This window comes from Amblyomma americanum, chromosome 6 (assembly GCF_052857255.1).
Source record: "Amblyomma americanum isolate KBUSLIRL-KWMA chromosome 6, ASM5285725v1, whole genome shotgun sequence".
NCBI lineage: Eukaryota > Metazoa > Arthropoda > Arachnida > Ixodida > Ixodidae > Amblyomma > Amblyomma americanum.
In genome coordinates this window covers 191,443,085-191,464,024 of record NC_135502.1, presented here as the reverse complement: position 1 = coordinate 191,464,024, position 20,940 = coordinate 191,443,085, and the positions used below count along the sequence as shown (strand labels likewise).

At 45.3% G+C, this 20,940-nt stretch overlaps 1 protein-coding gene across 9 annotated transcripts in view; it reads left to right on the top strand.

The window, feature by feature from the left end:
* Positions 1-20,940, top strand: part of Miga (mitoguardin) — a 148,745-nt gene that overhangs the window by 48,958 nt on the left and 78,847 nt on the right. For 2 of the 9 annotated variants that reach the window (XM_077628264.1, XM_077628258.1), the window contains exon 4: positions 11,046-11,191. The exons of 6 other annotated variants lie outside the window; for them this stretch is intronic. Coding sequence is in view for 1 of the 3 variants with exons in the window: in XM_077628258.1 (XP_077484384.1) it covers positions 11,046-11,191 (146 nt within the window). In the remaining 2 variants the exon portion in view is untranslated. Of the gene's footprint in view, positions 1-11,045; positions 11,192-20,940 lie in introns of those variants that run through there. One more of the 9 variants, XM_077628263.1, reaches the window with a different exon arrangement.

Sequence of the window (20,940 nt, the reverse complement as noted above, 5' to 3'; positions counted from 1 at the left end):
ATTATTCGCTTCAGGTCAGGATCTTTGCACTGCTCTGTGCGTAATTCGGCGGGGTCGACTACGGGGACAAACTCATCTATAGCTGCCACGGCAGCTGTGCGGCTGAGTGCATCAGCATTCAGATGTGTCTTTCCTGACTTGTGCTCAACTTCAAAGCAGTATTCCTGCAGGTGTAGATTCCATCTAGCGAGTCGCGAGCTAGGGTCCCTGACACTCATCACCCATTTCAGAGGATGGCAGTCTGTGACTAGCTTGAATTTGCGGCCGTAAAGGTAGCATCTGAAGTGCTTTACTGCCCAGACAACGGCGAGGCACTCCCTTTCCGTAGCTCCGTACTTTTGCTCTGTGGGGCTCAGCTGTCGGCTAGCAAAAGCAACGGGATGTTCTTTGCCCTCGATAACCTGAGATAGCACGGCACCAACTGCGAACTTTGACGCATCTGTGGCCATAACGAAGGGCAAACTAAAATCCGGGTGGCGCAACAGCGGTGCACTCATTAGCTTCCTTTTCAGGGCCCCAAAAGCATTCTCCGCGTTTTCGTCCCAGCGAAAGGCGACATTTTTGGCTGTTAAGGCGGTGAGCGGCTTAGCGAGCTTGGCGAACTCCTCTATGTGCCTTCGGTAGTAACCGATCAGGCCGAGAAACTGCTGGACCTGGCGGACGCTAGTCGGGGATGGAAAATCCGAGACACACCTTAGTTTCCCAGGGTCCGGTCGCACGCCGTCAGCTGAAACAACGTGCCCGAGGTATTTCACCTCGTTTTTGAGGAATTGGCACTTAGAGGGCTTCAGCTTGAGACCCGCTGCTCTTAGTCGCACCAAAACCTGCTCAATATCGCGCAAATGGTTATCAAAACTGTCACTGTATATGATAATGTCATCCATATACACGAAGCACAGCCTCCCCAGAAGACCTGCCAGGATAACATCAGCGGTTCTCTGCCAGACAGCAGGGCTGTTGGCCAGACCCATCGGCATTCTTTTCCATTCATAGTGCCCTGAGGGCGTGTTGAATGCCGTTTTCTCGGCATCTGCCGGATCCATTGCTATCTGCCAGAATCCCGCCGCCATGTCCACTACCGTGAAGTACCTGGCAGAGCCCAGCTGAGAAAGCGTCTCCTGTATATTGGGGATGGGGTATGGATCGATGCGAGTTACGGCATTTATTTTGCGGTAGTCCACTACCAATCGATACGAGCCATCTGGCTTTTCCAGCAATAGTGCTGGTGCTCCCCAGGGTGACTTTGAGTGTTCGACAATGCCGCGATCAATCAGGTCCTGCACCTGCCACTCCATCTCCTCACGTTGGGAGTAAGGAATCCTGTACGCACGCTGGTAAACGGGCGATGAAGTGCCGGTTTCTATCCTGTGCTTTATAACGCCACAGCAGCCCAAATCCAGGTTGGACGCGGCGAATACCTCCGAGTAGTCGTTCAGCAAACCAGCCAGAGCCTCCCTCTCCCTGGATTTTACGTGAGAAAGATCGAACGACACCTTTGGAGCAGCCGAAGGACTAGCATGCTCTACAGTTGCGAGTACCGTATCGGTGGGCTCACGTTGCTCTATCGCAGAGGTGAAGAAAGCCAATGTTTTGTTCTTGGGAAGGCTCAGTGGCTGCTGGCTACAGTTAACCACCCGTAGGGGCACTCTGTGGGCGTCATTAACTGTCACGAGGCACGCGGCTGCCTTCAGGCCATTGCTGAGAGAGTCGACCGGCTCAAGCACTCCCACGGCGCCGCTCTCTACATCTGAAGGCACAAACGCGTACAAAATGTGCTCCGACCAAGGAAGGACGACCGCCTCCTCGACCAGCCGGACGGCAACCTGCGAATATACCTTCTCCAATGATCCCACTGTTTGACGGGTGTCAATATCGGTAATGCGAATCTCAGCCCCTCTCCTGTTCAAAAACGGAACTTTTGATCCGCCCGCATTAACCTCTTCCTCAGAGAATGAAACTACTACCTTCCCTTTTCTCAAAAAATCCTGCCCTAATATACCTGACACTCCGTTTGGCAGAGACACCGTGTCCGGGCATACGTAGCAGGGGTGCTCCAATGCAATTCCACCGAGAGAGAAGTGTAACCGGTAGGGTCCACTTATGCCAAGAGGATCCCCGTTATGCCTACAAATTTGGTTGCCATACCACCAGACGCTTCCAACACCTCGCGGTCCCCCTTCCTTCGAAGCGTGTTAAAACTGCTCTCCTTAAGCAATGTCACCTTTGACCCCGTATCTATCAACAATTCCATGCAACAACCATTTAACTTGCAACGCACAACAGGGCATGCCTCGTCGGCCACACAAACTACCACCACCTCATCATCCACTGCTCCCTCCCCACGCTCCTCAGGCTGGGGAGGACTAACTAGTTTTTTGTCTCGGTATCTGGAGCCCCGCTGTAGGCTTGCTTAGGGCGTGTCTCGCCTGCTTCTCTTTGTGGCTCCCCACGGCGCACGTTTTGGCAGAACCTGGCGATGTGTCCGCGACCCTGGCAAGCGAAGCATACGATTTCTTCAAAATCTCGCATACCGCGCCTGTAGCTTTGTGGCGGTCTCCGGTTTCCAGCGAATGAGCGCTGTTGAGCGCGCGCTTCAACCTGGCGTTCTACCTGCTGAGATAGCAGCTGTTCTAAGCGATCTAATCGCTCTGTCAAGAGAGCAACCTCAGGGTTGAGCACCGCTCTCTCTATGACGCGTACTCTCGCTGCGGCTGTCGTTAACGCCTCATTTCGTTCCTCATCCAATGCGGCCTCCACGGCTTGGTCGAAATTGCTCGGCTTGCACGAGAGCACGAACCGGCGCACGGGGTCTTGCAGACCAGCCACGAACAAAGCGGTCATTTCCTCTTTAAGTATATCCTCCGCGTATTTCTTCTTTAGCTGGTCTCCTTCCTCCTCCCTGCTTAACGTATCTCGCGCTAAGCGCTGAAGCCGCGACGCAAACGTTCGCACGTCCTCCCCTACCATCTGTCCGGCGTCACGGAACCTCTGTACCCGCACGTGACGTGGTTCAGTGTCGAAATGCTCAAACGCGAGCTTCTTAAATTCCGCAAATGATTTTGTGGATTTTACTTTTTCGTCTCGCCATGCAAAATCATGAGCAGCTCCTGCCATCTTACACCTCGCCATTCCCAGCATTTGAGCATCGGACCATCCCCCCATTTTCCCAATCTCTTCTAGCATGGAAAAGAAATCGCAGATTGGAACCCCTGTCTTATCTCCTGTAAACGTCGGAATGACGCTTCCTAATGCCAGCATGCTTGCTCCGAGCGACGGCTGTGGAGTGGGAGCTCCCTCAGATAAAGACATTTTTTTTTTTTTCCAGCCCTCCGGTGCCTCAAGCCTCTCAAATGGGGGTAAAAGTCCCACAATCAGTCCCGTGATTCCCTTTTGATTACAATTTTGAAGTCATGAATGTCGCAGCATTCAGAGGACATTTGCTTTTGAGACCCCACTTCTGACACCAGTGTGATGACCTCCATAATGCGCAGGTCCACACGGGACGGAGAGGCAAAGAGACACCGTATGGCTCAGTTTAAACAAACAGGTATATTCAATAATTACACATGATTAAGATTATACATCAGAGGCTGGGGCGTCCGAGCTTACGTGCCGACGACTTCATGGGGGCGATGGTGTCTCCGGAGTTGGGCTCGAGCGGTTGCTGGCAGAAGCTGCACGCCGTCGGGCTTCGGCGCTGAAGGCCCTCTTGGCGAACGATGTCGTCCTGAGCGTGTATGCAGTAGAATTTCAATAGTCGTCCGTTTCTTCGAGGATGGTTCACAAACCCTTCCTCTAGTGTCGTTCGGCTTGGAAGATGAACAGGAGGCGAGCTTGTAGATGATGACAGCAGAGCATAATTTTACAACATACATATACAGAGAGTTAAACTGGAAAAAGCAGAACTGAATTTACAAAAGAACAAACTTTGCACTACTTTACTCATCGACCGGGCAGGTTAGTGCCTAAGTAGCATCACATTACATGCTAAGCATGGAGCCCCAGCTCAGACTGCTGGACTGCATCCGTTTACATGTGCTTTTAAGCACTTGATTAACAAAGGACTAAGGGCGGTCATTTCCAGTGGCCCGCCCAAAGCATCAATTCTCCAATCAAAAATAACATGCGAGATGGGGACAACCCCTTGGGTTGGGCTTAGCCTCGAACCCAGAGTCTGTTAACAATACAAACTAAATAAACAACAAAAACGCCACCACTCTCTCTCAAGTGAGAGTATACACAGGCTCTCTCTTCGGAGCTAATTCACTAGCGCCTGTCTTTCCACATTCTTGGCGAGTACTGCCTGTCCGCCATGACAGGTGTCCGTCACGGCCCTTCTGGGAATGCGCTTTTGTTCACGAGGCACGGCGGGAAGCTGTGGGTGCCTTCCCGGCGATAGCCCACGTCGAAAGGGGAAGGAGGGAAAGAATGTTGTCTTCGCGGTAGCGCATAGCGTCGGCTGTGGTACGGCGCGCTCTGGCCCGCTGACAGCTCCCTTGTCCTGGAATGTGCCCGGGAGGGCCGCACCTGGAACGGCCACGCAAATTGGGGAGGATAAAGCCTGTTTCCCCGCGGCGGCGGCAGCGGGTCCGGTTGTTCTGGTCGTCACTCAAAGAGCATGGCTGGGTAATTGATGATGCCGCTGTCACGGCGGCGGGTCCCTTCGTTCTGGTCGTCACTCAAAGTGCATGGCTGGGTAATTGATGATGCCGCTGTCATCTGGGTCTCCGTCTACGCCGCGCCATGGAACGCGGAACCTCGCAGCACACAAGGAATGTCACACATATCAGGACAAGCCGACTTAGGTTTAGATTACTCGAAAGCCTTTGACAGAGTGCCCCATGACAAACTGCTCACAGAAATGCAAATGATTGGGGTGCCCAGTAAAATTTTACAATGGATATCTTCTTATCTGACAGAGCGTAAACGCTTCGTCACTAGATATAGAGTCAACTCACACTTGTTAGATGTTCATTCTGGCGTTCCTCAAGGATCGGTTTTAAGTCCTACCCTGTTTAATATTTACATTAATGATCTTGGTCGAGCTCTGCAACCTTCAGTCTCCATAAATTATTTGCCGATGACTATAAATTTCAGAGATATTCAATCCGTCTCTGATCAGTTAACTCTGGACGATAATGTGCTATGCTGGCAAGATGGTGCGATAGATGGGCAATGGCCATAAACTTTGCGAAGGCTGTTGTGCTTAGCATCACAAATAAAATGATTTAATTTGAGTTTCAATATCACATCAACAGAAATCTAGTTGCAGAGGTAAATGAATATAAATACTTAGGCGTAACAATAACATCCAGATTAAAATGGATGACACATATTGAGAGTATATGCTCCGCAGCACGTAAAAAGCTGGGCTTTCTAAAACATCGTATGCGTATGTGCCCCAGTTCATTGAAACTTAAAGCATATGTCAGACACACACTTGAATATGCCTGCACAGCATGGGACCCGCATACGGCATGAAAAACTCGAGAGAATTCAACGCTTAGCAGTTCGTTTCATTTACGACAGATACGGGCTCTGCGACTCACCCTCATCCATGCTGCGTCTATCTGGCCATATCCACTAGACGTAAGCAAACCCGGCTAACCTTCCTTCAATCCTTATATTTTTCAAATTTGGTATTAATCCCAGAAACTATCTCAATAAAGATTCGTCAAAGCCACGGTGGGAGAAGGGGAGGTGATCCGACAGCAGCACGAGGCACAGCCAGTTAGTGCGACTTTTACACACAACGCAGCTGCAAGGGGCAGCACCAGTACTGGGGGCCTTTCTGGTCGCGCGTTTTGCTGGCGTTTATATGGGCGCGCTTGGCAGAGGGGCTTTATTTCGCTGCATATATGACCTTCGCCTCCTTGAAACAACACTTCTTTGTTGAAGGGACATCCCTTTATATTTGTGTGCCAACGTTCCAGGCTATAATTCAACTTAAGACTGCATGTGGGACCGCTTAGTTGACAGGAGTAGCAGCTGTTTTCTTAGCACAAGGCAGCATTAGAGTGAAAATTTGAGGTTTGCTAAGGACGTGGGTCATATAATGGTATTTTTCGAACACAATCAAGTGAGCGCTATATATCATGCATTCAGAGAAGCGCGAGAGCAGATGCGGCTACAAAACTGCCAACATATATGCAAGCTGTGCTTTACTCAAGCCTGTCACGTGTCCTGCGTAACGGCAAAATTTGAACTGTGTGATAATCGATTTCTAAATGACATACGGCATGTAATGACAAGAGGAAACTTTGTAGTCACTTTTTTCTATTTTTTTTTTTATTGTAAGAAACGTAACTTCGAACATTATAAGCGGTAATGGAAATGGAAATGTACAGCGCAAATACAGACAAGGACACAAGAAAATGACATGGAACACACGAGCGCTGACTTGCAACAGGTTTATTTCGAAATTCGAACCAGTATTTATAGCAAAACCAGGCAATCATCACGCATGCGCAGTAGGAGTCAAATGTTGTCTCAAATATAACAGCTCTTTGTTAGTTAGAGCAATAGATGACTTGGCCACGCAGGACTCACCCAACCGGTCTATCAATTCAGCCTCTACTATCTCTCGAGTTAGTTGGCAACGGTGTTTGGCAATCACAGAACAATCTTAGTACACAGGCCGACACACAAAATCTTCATCAGAATCGCTGTCATCATTACTGTTCTTACATTTTCTGCAGTGAGCGTCCAGGAACCCTCCTCGCCGTTCAGACACATTATTGCAGTGTTCTCGGAGGCGGTCATTCAAACATCTACCGCTTTGCCCTACATAACTCTTTCCACCAACTCACCAACATGCCCAGTCTGCCACCTTAGTGAATTATAAGCAGGTCGCTGATCTCAAAAAACAAAAATTCAAATACAGGAAAGCTAGAAGTACAACACAGAAATACAACCAGCACCGGATGTCCCTTTGGGAGACGCACGTGTACACACTATGGCAATATAGCTTGGGCGTATAAACTATCAGTCAGCACACGCTGTTTGTTCTACCAAAGTTGCTCCGCAGCTGTTTGGTTTCACGTTGCCTCGCGCCGCCGGACATTTGAAGCACCGTAGAAACCGCAGAAGATGCGTCCTCATTCGATAAGGCTGTTTGTACCAAGATCGCCTATACATTTGACATCTCAGCTGCCAGAATAGCTTTTGTGGCTTACACGAGCTTCGCGAGCTTTCTCAAGTTGCGCGACTTGCTGCTATCCAATTTTCTTTGTTTACGGAACTGTCGCATCTCCACTGCAACATAGTAGTTTAGAAGATGCGCAGTCATATCTACTTTTGCGCTGTGCATGGAAATGCAATGCGATGCTTATCAAGCATTTCGTCGATGGTAAGGTTATAAGCATGCTTTCGAAGAACTGCTTCTGCACACTTTCCCTCCTCTTCACGGGCGTTCACAGGTAGCTGGGACAATTCAGGAAGATGGTTGGAACTGCATCCAATGACAGAATAGAATGATGAGTTGTGCTTCCCAACACAAGACCATTGTGTTCTTGCTGACTCAACTGCTGTGTGAATTGAAGAACACAGTCACCGTGGGGAATGGCTCTTCGCCACGCTTCCTGGCGAGCTTCGTCTTTGGGAGCGCTGAAGAGCGATACCTGCTTCTTGCAGGATGCGTAACCTCTCTTGCAGCCAGGTACAAAACACTTAGCGCATAATGTGCATTTCTGCCAAATGTCCAAAAGATAAAAGCAAGTGGATCAGAGCTCGTCTTTGCAGTTGCAGTCAAAGGGGATGCGCGAGACGCTTCTTCACATTGGTCGTCGTACACCTGCCAGCTCAGCTGCCTGTCGCCCAATGCTTGTGGCGTCATGATGTCATAAAACAGCTTTTTAATTCGCTGGTTGAAGAAACAATTCGCTACAAGCGCCTCCGGTGTGCGCTCTGAAGCGGCGAGCACAGCAGACGACGCGTCTCTGTGCTGTCTGAAATGGAGGTATTTATGCAGAAACCGGTATGAAAGCCTCTACCTGCTTAGTATTAGGCGTATAAATAATGAACACAGGCATACGTAAGTTTGGGGCTTATAATACTGGTTAAGAGCAAAAACTTTCCGCGTGTGTGCTGCTGTTCCGTAGGAATGCCAGTAGAGTCGGCGGAGAGCGAGGCCCCCTGAACACGTGCTGCCCCTAGTGGCGGCGCTCTCTTCCGGTCACAATAAGTAGCCACTCTCTCGCCGCAGCGCAGCCGCCCCACCTCTCTTTCTTCCACCGTGGTCAAGACCCTCCCGCCGCAAACACTGTCTTGCCATATCTCCTGTATTTGCACGAACAAACACCTAGAAATTCTTATTTTTCCCATGCACGATATCAGACTGGAATGCACTGCTGATCAAATCACCATTTTTATTGCCCAGCAATTGACATGTGATATGTTGAACTGTGATTTGCTTTTCATTTTAGTTATCAATGTACTACAGGGTTACGTATTCTTTGTTTTTATTTTTTGCTGTATAGTGATTGTACTAACCATTCCTGCCTGGGCATGGTATGCCTGCAGTATTTCTTAAATAAAAAAGATATAAATTTTAATTTTACGGGGTCAGGTTGTGACGACGTGACCAATCAACTCATTGGCAGCAGTTGTGCCACCTGGGTGAAGACGTCAGTTTTTCTCTAGAGCAAGTGCAGAGGTGATTTCACTGGGAAACATGTCTCTCGGAGAGAGCATATTTTTTTATTTGAGGGGTGGCAGTTCATTTCCATCACCTAGATATGTTGGTGGTCAGTATATGCACAGTTGATTTAGTCAGCATTGGCATTCATCCTAGTATGCTCCTTCCTTTGTCCCTGCCCAATGGGGTTGCATTGCTGCTGATGCCTAGCGATTAATCACAGTGATTGCGAAGGAAACTCCCGCTTTCACTCAAAACTGCAGGGAAGCCTTCGTGTGGACTTCCACGCGCACTCTGGCGTGCTGCATTTTCGACCGAAGCAGGGATGGTGGCCTGATACTGGCGCATTGCCTGCGGCAGACGGAAAGGCGCATGCTTATCTTTGAGAAATTAGACTGGAAGATTACTTTCTAGGGGTGTGTGAATATACAAATCGAATTTGTTTGATATTCGGTTGATATTTGAGAAATTGATTGTGGAAAGTTTTTGAATATTTGCCGGTGATGATAAATTAGGCCATGGCAAAACCGTAACACTGGGCAAATTATCCGACGATGGAGTTTAAAGTGCCAGGAAAACAATACCTTCTTCGCTTTATTCTCTGGCGTTTATCAAAGCGTGGACTAATCGCATTCGGCCGTTGCTAGGCTTGACCTCGAGCGAAATTCCAGCTTTCTCACATATGAAAAATGATGTGAACAAGATGGCTGACCACCTGCTTCGAACATTGACAGCAAGAAAGAGCGCTGTTTTCTTTTTTTTTATTCTTCCATAATGTGTTTCACACTTACCGCCCACACCCATTGCATTCATGCTGTCGCCTTCATAACGCTCCTATCGCCAGTTCTGCCATCTCGTTTTGCTCATCTATGTAATGCAGGAAAGCCCACTTGCACAATTTTTGCATGAGGCTCCCAAAAGAGAGAGTCAAGGTGCCACAACAGGGCAAGTTGTCGTGTAAAAATCCTGCCTAGTGCATGGTGCATTGTAAATGGCGCACCTCTTGACGGCCCACCGGCAGGTGTGACGACAATAGGAGAGCCCCTGTCACCAGGTCAGTTTCAGTTGGCCTGCCGTTCCTTTTCCTTTTTAGAAGCAGTCCCACCATTGCGAAGTCCATGTTCATTGTCTCGCTTAAGTTCTTCCAGCACTTCTTAACAATGCACTCCTCACGGGCTTTTCTGTGTTTGTGCCATAAAATCGCGCAAGGCTTTGCCACATTTTCGGCATTTTCTTTTTTTGGGTTCATGGGGTATTTTTAAAACGACCTTCAGATAATCTGGACACTTCTTCTGGTCCCTTGAAATCAGAATTAGTAAGGTTTTAGTAGAAATCGTGTTATTTTTATTTGCTGATTATGTGTCATTTCATTTTGCATGACCACATTACAGGTCGCATACTGTCATGCTGTCTAATTAAATAGTACACATCTGCGTACACATCATGTTTTCTTCCATGCTGCTGAGTCAGTCTAGCTTTTATTGCATTTGCAAAGATCATACGCTGTTCTGATTTAAAAAAAGGCAATATCATTCGCCTGTTTTATCTTTTTCTAGAATATTTTTTTCTGGAAATACGAATATGTAGAAAAAATAACTTTGAATATTGTATCTAATATCCATTCAGTAAAAAAAAAGATATTCCAGAAAAAAAAATAAAACATCGCATTAAGAACCAGCACTAAAAAACACACAGAGGACGAGACCTTCGTGTGTCTTGTCTCGTCCTCTGTGTGTGTTTTTTAGCGCTTGTTCTTAATGCGATGGATCACAACCAACTCGCCCAATCCTCAGTTCTTCTAAAGATAAAACAGGCGAATGATATTGCCTTTTTTTTTTTACTGAACGGATGTTAGGTGCAGTATTCAAAGCCATTTTTTCTACATATTCGTATTTGAAAATTTTAATATTTGCACACCCCTAGTAATCGTAATAGAGTCAATCGACCAGATGATCAGGCAGGCTTTCGTAATGGCGACTCGACAGCAGACGACATTTTCGAGTAGCCATTTTCGGGGTCAAGAATATGTTGTCTGTTTCACACTCCTCCTTTTGGGATCATCAGTGCTTTGATCACGTCTGGGTGCAGCTTGTGGAATGTGAGGAAATCGACAGCTGTCAGAAACTGTAGGATGGTCGTTACACCCTGACGACAGGGTAATTATCCCAGAAAGATGTTGAAAGATACTTAAAACCCGCTGTCGATGTCAGGTAGGAAGTGATGGTGACTCTTACTCCAGCAGTTCCACTAGCTGGTCTTGCATTCTGTTCCCAGTCCTGTAGATAATTTAGGAAGCCTTTCAGAAATTGCACATTTGGACTATCAGGCTTGTTCGCGATGTCATCACACACATTTCTGTCACAAAATCTGCTGTTGGCTGCACGGTCTTATGAATATGTGTTCCCTATAGGGAACATGCACTGGAGTTTCCCCGCCTACCACTAGCGCCACCTGTCGGCCATCGCCGCACTTCTTGGTAGGACGAAGGCAGCTGCCGTGGCTAGAGGTGCGGAAGGGCGGCCGAAAAAAAACGCCCAAAACCATCAGCATACCACGGCAAGTGCTACACTGAAGAGGGCTGCGATGAGAGTTCGACATAGTGGCTAGCGCACAAGGTAGACGGTACACAAGAAAGGGTCCTGGCAAGGTGTTTTTTACACAAACATTTGGGAATCCTTAGTATAGACGATCCCTTTCGCGTCAAGAATTCAGAGGAAGTGATCGGGTTTCTTTGTAGCAGGAGCTGTCCTGAAAAGACCTTTTTCATTGACATAGAAGATTTGTTTTAAGGCGAAAGCCTTTAATGGCTCATGCTCGCGGCCGTCTATCCGTGACTCTTCGTTTAGTGGGAACTAATAAAGTAGGTGAAAAAGAATAGTTGCTTCAGATACAAGTGTAAAAAATGAGTAGAAACAAAGTTTGATGACTGCAGAGTAATTAATTAATTATAGCCAAAAATGTCGAAATTGCATCGAAATAGCACAAACGTCGATATAGCCACGGGAACGGTGGACCAGAATTCGTCACAGCATTGTGAAATAATTTGGGAACTAATATAGATAGCAGAAAAAGAATGTTTGCATCAGATAGAGGAGGAAGAAATGAATCTTGAAACCAAGTTTGACGACTGTAGATTAATTAGTTAATTATAGTCATAAATGTCAAAAATTGCGTCGGAAAAACGTTGTGACGTCATATCCACTGGAAGTCGTCTTAGCACAGTGGGAAAAAAACAGAATGGATGGGAAAATACGCCGGATTTAGTAGTAATTAATGAGTGATAGTAATCGGTAATTAATTATTAATAATGAATGATAATTCATAGAGGCAGCAACAGTAGCAGCCAAAGTCACGCGGAAAGGCTTTCGCCTCACGCAGTTTTGATTGTCAAAGTGCCCCCCGAATTTTTATTCCCTTCCCCAGGAAGAGGGAAGAGCTGCTGTGTGCGGTGCGGGAAAAAAAATATAGGAGTCGGACCCATTCGGATTTCAAAATTCTTGTGGAGTATCAGTTGACAACTTCGTGGCACTGCTAAAGTGTTACCTCGAGTCTGCGTATGTATGTTTTAAAGGTAATAGGTGCGTGCAAAGTGATGGTTCGTGCACAGCTCCTCTTTTGGGTGAAATGTTTCTAGCTAAGGGTGATAAGCGCATTGCAACATTGATGATCTCCTTGTACTGTACGACTCGACCCAGGTGCTGGCCGAAATGGAAGCAGTGGACTGATGTGTGTGCTTCGCAAAGGTGCGGAAGGGCTGAGGTTCACGCACGAGCTTCCAGCCAGTAACTGCCTGGATATATGCATGAACAGAAAGGGTATAAACTGCGCGAACAGGACGGGACGAGAGGCACACAAATCGACAGACAAATCGCAGATTTCCAACTGCATATTCCTGAGCGATTCACAATTGTGCTGGATGTATCGACCCTGTTCTAAGAAAGAAATTTTGCCCTATAATTCGGTCCATCCGATGTTAGTCAAAAGAAGCACTGTGCTGAACTGTATGCGTGGTGCTATATATAAGTCTTGCCCTCACTTGTTTCCTGACAGTGAGCAGGTACACGGCTGAGAAAATCGGGCTTTCCGATGGAAGTGATAGTGTCCGTAGCAGAGGGCCTCGTTCAATAGCTATACAAGGGGGTTTGCTCTAAGGACACCGAAAAGAGCATGGCAAACAACCGAAGAGTGGCCGTTCCGTACGTACACCATCAAAAAAGTAGCGAAAAGAAATGGCGCCTCGGTAGCATTTAAAGTACCGATGAGGTTGGGCAGGCTATGCAGAGTCGTCAACGACGGCAAGAAAACCCATGAAATGTCAGTCAGGCGTTGTGTACAATATTCTCCTGCGCTGTGGCAAATGCTGCCTAGAACAAACAGGCCGTTGCCTGATTGAAAGACTGCAAGAGCACCAGCTAAAGGTTTCAGCCATTGCGATAGATGGCCACTTGGCTGAACATTGCAAAAAATGCCCTCACGCTAGCTTGTACTCCAAAATGGAAAGAAACCGCTGCTGTAGGGAAGATGAGCACAAGGGAGGGCAGGGAAATCCTAGAGGCGCTTTACATTAAACAGGCTGGAAACGAACGTGTGAGCAGGCCCTCTGTCACGCTCACCAATAAAGAAACAAAATTCTTAGATAAGTACGTGGCCCCCCATAGGTTATGAGCTTCCGCTACTTTTGCTCCCTACCGGCCAGCTGGTGTTCGATTTTTTGTACCACTTAGCCTTAGTTAGGTTTTTGGTGGGTTTGAATGCCCCTGCCTTGAAGAGCAATATTATCGTCGGCCTTTTGGCCTGCACCTGTGTACTTGCGTCAGTAGTTGTCTCATATTGTTGTATGTCCTTTTTACATTTGCTGTTTTCACATTCGTTTCATGGGCTGGTGTGGTCCTAGCTGTTTTTTCAGTTTTATTTCTTCTTTGTTTTAGTGATTTTATGTGAATTATCTATTTTACACTGGCCTGCCTATACACAGGTCAGTTTTAGCCTTTATCTTGCCTTTTGCAAGCTTCGTTCACTATCACTGTTGCGTTTTCTTTTTTTTTTGTGCTCACCTTTTATGTTTTTCCTCGGGTTTACATCGTATATACATCTTTCTTGAATCTGCACTTCTGCACCCCAGCCTTGTCACTTTATTAACGCCGCGTCTTTTTAGCTGTTTCATTATCACACTTTGACGTGACTGCAACTGTAGGCGGCACCAGTGGTGCAAGATAAGGAAAATGGAAGATAAAATCTTGTATAAATATGTCCTTTCCAAAGTAAAATTCAGTTACAAGTCTAGCGTTTGTCCTGTCTGAATTCTTTTTGTGTACGTCTGTCTTGTGCGCTAGCCACGATGTTGAATTATAGCAACCAACTAGCCCAATTAAGAGCCTTGGAAGGTACGATGAGAGTGTTTTCTGCTTGTTTCCGTCGTGGCTGCGTGAATAAGAGCACTGCAGTGATAACCTCAGACGCTTGGGCGAGTACGCTAAATCCGCCTGCGCCTTATTTGTTGTTTGCTTTGTTGTACAAGCTTTGATTTGCTTAACACAATGCGGCTTCGCTACTCGTGGCGCATGTATATGGTAACATGTTTACTCACTGCACAGTCCATATGGCAAACCACGTCTGCCAGCCAGCAGTTGACGCCCAAAAAGCAAGTATTTTGTCAGGGATGTCCACCCTGCATTGATGACAATTTGCCCCGCAGCGTATACAATCGCAAGGCTCGTACAATGAATCCTTATGGATGGTTGAGAAGTATAAATACACTCTAAGAACAATTCACCGGGCAGGAGTTGGTCTATATTGGCATATTGCTTCAATAGCTCTCGGAGTGGTTTTGTTCTTCAGTCGTTTCAATGTTAGTACTTGCTTGCGTGCTCAGCACGAAAACTTTCATGCAGTATTTGTTTTAGGATACATGCTAATTTCCATAGCTTTATTCGTTTTACATGGAGCAAAGAAACATTTGTTCTGTATTTAAATCTGCTGCTGCAGGCTGTGCTTCACGATGACATTCCGCTTTCTTCAGTGCACTGATTTCTGACCGTAGCAGGCATATTAAAGGTGCAGGGGAGGCATGTTGATGCAATCGCAGACGTTGCGCCGCTAATGCCATCAGTCCGTAAATTTGCAAAGTGCTGCAAGCGATACAGAGCAACTTGATTTTCTTGTCTGTAAATTACGTTTATTGCATGATACCGAGTAAAACAATTTGCGATGCTGAGTAATTTTTACACCTAAAAATAGAGAGCACATACTCAGGTCAACTAGTTTTTCACGGGTGGTCACTGTGTCGTCCTCATGCCTGCGTTTTTTTAGGGTGACTTACCACTGTCGTGAATTATGGCACCAGTGTTTTAGTGGCGGCGTTTGCAGTGCCCTCTAAACAAGCTTTGAAGATGCATGATATATATGATGCACCTGCTGAACTCACGCGTGCTGTTGATCTCGGAAGCATAAAGAGTGGGAACTTCCATGGCACCCACGTAAAGGCGTTCATACGCGATCATTAGCTATATTGTGGTATGCATGTATTAAGGAGCCAGGAATAGACGCTTGCTTCACGCCCAGCTATGTTTACATTGGCTCACTCCCACGCAATGCTACACATGTTAAAAGTTTCGACACGCGAAGTACAACTAAAGTGGACAGATTTTGGCCTTGTTAAGATACTGGTGCAGTTTTTCGAAAGCAGAAAACATCAATGTTAAACAGGTTTACTGTGTGTAGGGCGTGTAGAACGCGGAAGCGCATTTGGATTCCAAAAACTTGAAGCGCATAAAGAGACGAGAATGAAGAAAGACGATGTGACACACACTAGGGCTCGTTTGTGTCACGTCTTCTTCCTTCGCTCTCGTCTGTTCGTGTGCTTCAAGTTTTTGGAATGTCTCACCAACACGCCCAAACAGCCACTTTGCCACACTTGGATGTTAAACACGAGCACTGGCGCGAAGCTTGTTTTGCTTGAGAGTGTTTCTTTAGCGGCGTGCAAATGCTTCAGCCGTTCTCAGGAAAACCGGAGCGAAAAAAAGAATACTAAACAGGAGTTGTACATCGCAACCCCTAGCGCAGCATCAACACTGGCACGCTTTCCGCAATATCGACATTGGCGAGAAGCTACGGCGATCAAGTCGTGTCGCTAAACTAATCTCAAAAAGCTCTTGCTCTTTGGAGCAGTAAAGCTCAGACGAACGCAACAGAAAGCCGAGGAGGAAATGACCAAGCCAACCATGCTCTAGTGGCTCCGCCCTGCTATGCGATTACTCATATTGAAACCAGGTGCCAGATTTCATTGCACCCCCTGGGCAGTGCAGGTTGCCTCCTTTGATGACCTGGTCACTGAAGAGCAATGTCCACTTTTGATTTCTCTAAGCATTGTGGCCTAATGTGTGTTAGGCTTGGCACCACTTTAACGCAACCCGGTCCACCACTGTGTCAATTGGTGTCAGGTTCCGTTTTGCTACACATCCATGTCTCACATAGAGCTGCCTCCTGGGTGTTTGGTGCTGTTCTGAACATGGCTTGGAGAACCTTGCAAAAAGAAAACAAAACGTGCTGTCAGTTACTTCACCACGACATTCACCAGCCTGTAAACATTTTTGCGTGAAATTACAGCCTATTCCAGCTGGCGCATGTTATGCAATCCACGAACAGAGGAAATGATGTTTGCCCGTTCCTTCACAGATAACGTCGCAGTGAAGCAGCATGCATGGCCTGCCAGCTGGTGTATGGCCCATCAGAATAGTACATCAGCAGTGCTCCCGAATATTGCACCATGGGGATTAGCACAGCACCAGATTTTGCTTATACAGTGAAAGCATGCTGACTTCAGTGAAAATGTTCCAATTATCCGAAAGTTCCAATTATCCATTGACCCCTGCAAAAACTGACAACTTGCATCACGGTGTACTCTAGGGGAACTGGTGGGCTAGTTGGTAACACATACCAAATGATTCGCGGTGCACAAAAAAGGCCAAGACAAACAGAGAGCACATCGCAAAGTGCCGTACTTCAACTAGTTTACTTTCATGTGAAGGGCTGCATTTATAGACTGTACTGCAAAAGTGCACGCAGAAAAACTACAAACATATAAGTGATACGTTGGAATCCTCCTTGATAGTGACGATGAACTACGTGCAACATGAGGCAACTTCATCCATGATGTTGCAGAAGGTATAGATAAAGGTGTTCAAATGGACACGGTTGTTCTTGACGTTTGCAAGGCTTTTGGCATGGTTTCGCATTCTCTCCTCTTACCTAAGTTTTCATATTTAGGTATACCTTCTAGACTTCTTGGATGGATTAAAGATTATTTACATGCACGGCAACGAGTGGTTTTAAACGGTGTCACTTTGCAGTCTGTTGAGGTTTTATCGGGCGTGCTGCAAGGCTCGGTTCTTGGGCCTTTGTTATTTCTTGTTTTTGTAAATGATTTGCCGAGTGGACTGTGTTTCCATGTTAGGCTGTACGCCAATGACTTTGTTGTTTACCGTCCTGTCATGAGCACAGATGACACCATTCTGTTGCAGTCTGACCTTACCTTGAGGTATGTGCGTGGTGTGACAAATGTAAAATGACTCTCAACGCAACCAAATGCTACCTCATGCAGTTCGCAAACAAAAAAAGAAAATATGGGGCAACTATAATCTAAATTGATCCATTGTACAGACAAAAGACAGCGTAAAGTATCTCGGTATCATGTTTACAGCGAATTTGGATTCAATCAATCAATCAATCAATCAATCTTTTTATTTTCATCACAAAATGATGAGGGTTGGTTCAGGCAAAAAATAGAAACAACTTCCACTTGAAACAGCCTGAACCCCCCGTATACATGGCTTGCAGCGTGGGGGACTCGTGTACAAAACAAGACAAAAAAACAGAACACGAGTAATATTTGCGTGCGAAATAAAGTGCAAAACATTTGGCACTTAAGATATACATTCTAGTAACTCGAGAAACATGTCAAGCAAGGCGGTCACTAGATCTCAAAATATACCACAAACAGAAGTGCGTCAAGCGATTAATCTGCTGTCTCAGGCACAAACAACATAAATAACACTACAATCATAAACATATATCCCGGATGTCTTTCTGATTGCAGGTGTCAATATAGACATTGTTCAAGATAAGCTTATTTAGCAGTACTGGAACGTTATGGCGCAGCATTTGATCACCATATGTAGTGCGTGAAAAAGGGATCCACCAAAATTCAGGATTTCAAAGAGTATATGTTAGATCATTTGGTTTTAGTGCACACATGTCTAGAAAGCTATCATGGACATGGTGAAGGGATTTTTTATACTTTGTGGCTAAGTAATATTCGTAGAGCTTTGGAATTTTGATGATATTGAGGCGGGTAAACAACTCGTCCGTGTGAGCTCGGTATTCAGCATTTGCAATAAAACGAATTGCTTTCTTTTGCAGTCGAAAAAGTTTTTGGATATTTGTCTCCGTGGTACTGCCCCAGACCAAAAAACAATAACTGAGATAGGGCAAAGACAGTGCATTGTACACTATGAGTTTGATTGACACTGGTAAACAGGAGCGATATTTTGCAAGAACACTTGTGCATTTTGAAAGTTTAGATGCAACATTGTCAATCTGAGCGTTCGAACTCAAATTTTCGTGAAAAATAACTCCTAGTGCTTTAACAGAATGTTGAAACGTTTATAATAGAGTCCCCCATGCATAAATCAAAGTTTTTAAAAATTATACATTGCCTGGGGTGGAATATGGCTGCTTTTGTTTTTTGTGTATTTATGGTTAGAGAAATATGTTCACTCCAAGCCCTCAGTTTTTCTAGTGTACTGTTTACAACTGGAATTATTGAATCACGAGTGTCGCCTTTAAAAAGCATAGTTGTGTGGTCTGCGTATATTATGTACTCTGGTGTGTTGTCGATGTTCGTGATGTCATTTATGTACAAAAGAAACAATAGCGGACCTAAAATGCTACCCTGTGGCACACCGGTTTTAATAGTAAAAAAAGATGAGGCCTGCTTTGTTATTTCTACACATTGAAGACGATGCTGCAAATATGACTTTATAAGGGACAGAGGAGTGCCACGAATGCCTAAAATTTCCAATTTTCTTAATAAACGCTGGTGATTAAGGCGGTCGAATGCCTTAGAAAAATCTACAAATACACCTAGACATATCTGTTTATTTTCTAAAGTACTCAAAACAATCTCTTTTTGCATCAACAAGGCGGTTTCAGTAGACTTGCCCTCCAAAAACCCGTACTGGTATGAAGAAAGTAAGGAGAATTTTGTGCAAAACTTTGTTAGTCTACTGTGGATAACCTTTTCTAAACCTTTAGAAAAAACTGGTAGGATGGATATAGGCCTATAATTTGACATATTATTTTTGTCTCCACTTTTAAAAAGCATAATAACTTTAGAAATCTACATTAATTTGGGAAACTGCCCAGAATACAAAGCAAGGTTATATATGTAGGTAAGTGCAGGAGCCACCAGATTGATAACATGCTTCACCGGTCCTATTTGAATGCCATCAATATCGCAGGCTTTACTGTTCTTGAAAGAGGTAAAAATGCTGCAAATTTCATTCTCATCAGTTGGTCCAAGAAAAATACTGTCAGTATTACGTCTTATATCCAGCCCCACAGTATCATATGATAGCACATTACCGACAATGTCTACGAAAAGTTATTGAATGCTTCTGCCAATTCTGATCCTTGTATGTGGTGCCCTTCAAGAATTAATCCACTGACAGGAGGTACAGTTGATGCACGACAGAATAAATGATTAAGTTTGTTCCAAACGTCGCTGCTTCCCTTACAGGCTTCAAATTTATCATGCAAGAATGCTCTTTTCTCGCGTTTTAAAAGAGCAGTCACCTTATTTCGATATTATTTATAGTTCGCCAAGTCACTCAAAGATTTAGTACTCAGAAATTTTTTAAAAAGCTTTGTTTTCTTCTTTATCATCTTTAGATGCGTTTTAGTAATCCAGGGCTTGCGATTTTTTCCCTTTGTCCTGACAGTCTTTTCTTCGAAATGTTGTTTATAAATCAATTTAAATATAGAAACGAACGACTCGTAGGCTGCATCCACGTCCTCAGAGTGGTACACATCATCCCAGCTGATGTTTGCGATGCTCGTTAGATATGTGTCAAGTGTAAGGGGTGTAATATTCTGTATGGTAAAGGAAGGTTCGTCGTGTGCTACTTTATGAGTGTCTTCTATGCGCATGTAAATAGGAAAATGGTCACTAATATCACTACAAAGGACACCCGAATGCACATGGCTTGCGTCAATATTCGAGATAAATAAATCGACTAAAGTTTCTGTGCAGACGTTGACACGGGTCGGAGTTTCTGTAAAAACGGTGAGTGCATTTGATTCTAGGATCGAAAATAACTGTTTGAGCAGGCGAGAGTTTAAGAATATCGATGTTAAAATCTCCTGCAAGAATAACTTTGAACCTGTTTTTGTTCACGGATTCCAGGATATTGTCAAGGAAAATGAAGAAATTATTTAAATTAGAATCAGGAGGCCGGTAAATTACACAGCACATGTAATTACGAAATTTCAAAGTTAGACACTCAACATCTGCATTGATAATGCTGAGCTCTGAGATCAGTTCGAAGCCCAGTCCATATTTCGCCAGAATTGCCACACCACCACCAATTTTGTGTGAGCGGTTCAGGAAAAAGCTTTGATAACATGGGGGTTTGTATACTTCTTCCTTTGATGTATACCATGTTTCTGTTAACATGATCACGTCGAAGTCAAAGGAAAATTCATTTAAAAGGTAGCCAATTCTTCTTCTTTATATCTTGCAGAACAGATATTAAGGTGAAAGCATGTCAGCCTGATATCTTTTAAACAATCTTATCAAGGTCCTGTGTTTGTGGGATATGAACGACATCAGATGACTCATCTTTCTTTGCAAGCACCTTTCCGTTTTTGATCCAAACAAAGCTCCACTTATGCTCCTTCTTTTTTGATATGGCCATTCCAAGTAACTGCTTAACTGCGGGGCATAAATGTTCATTGATAAAAACAGGGGTGCGGGGCGAGTGGCCAAGATCGTCTGTCGAAATGCGCATTTTTTTCGCCTTCTGTAGAACTGCATCACGCTTTGAGCGGTGCCGGAATTTGACAACAATATTCGGCACAGCATCTGAGTTCTTTGTTGGCACCCGGTGACAAATTTCAATGTCATCATCAGCAATGGGCACGTGCAGAAGTTCCCCAATGTCGTGAAGAATCTTAGGAAGATGCTCGTCCTGTTGTTGAGGTATGCCTTTTAGTTCAAGGTTACAGACCCTAGAATACTGCTCGGACGC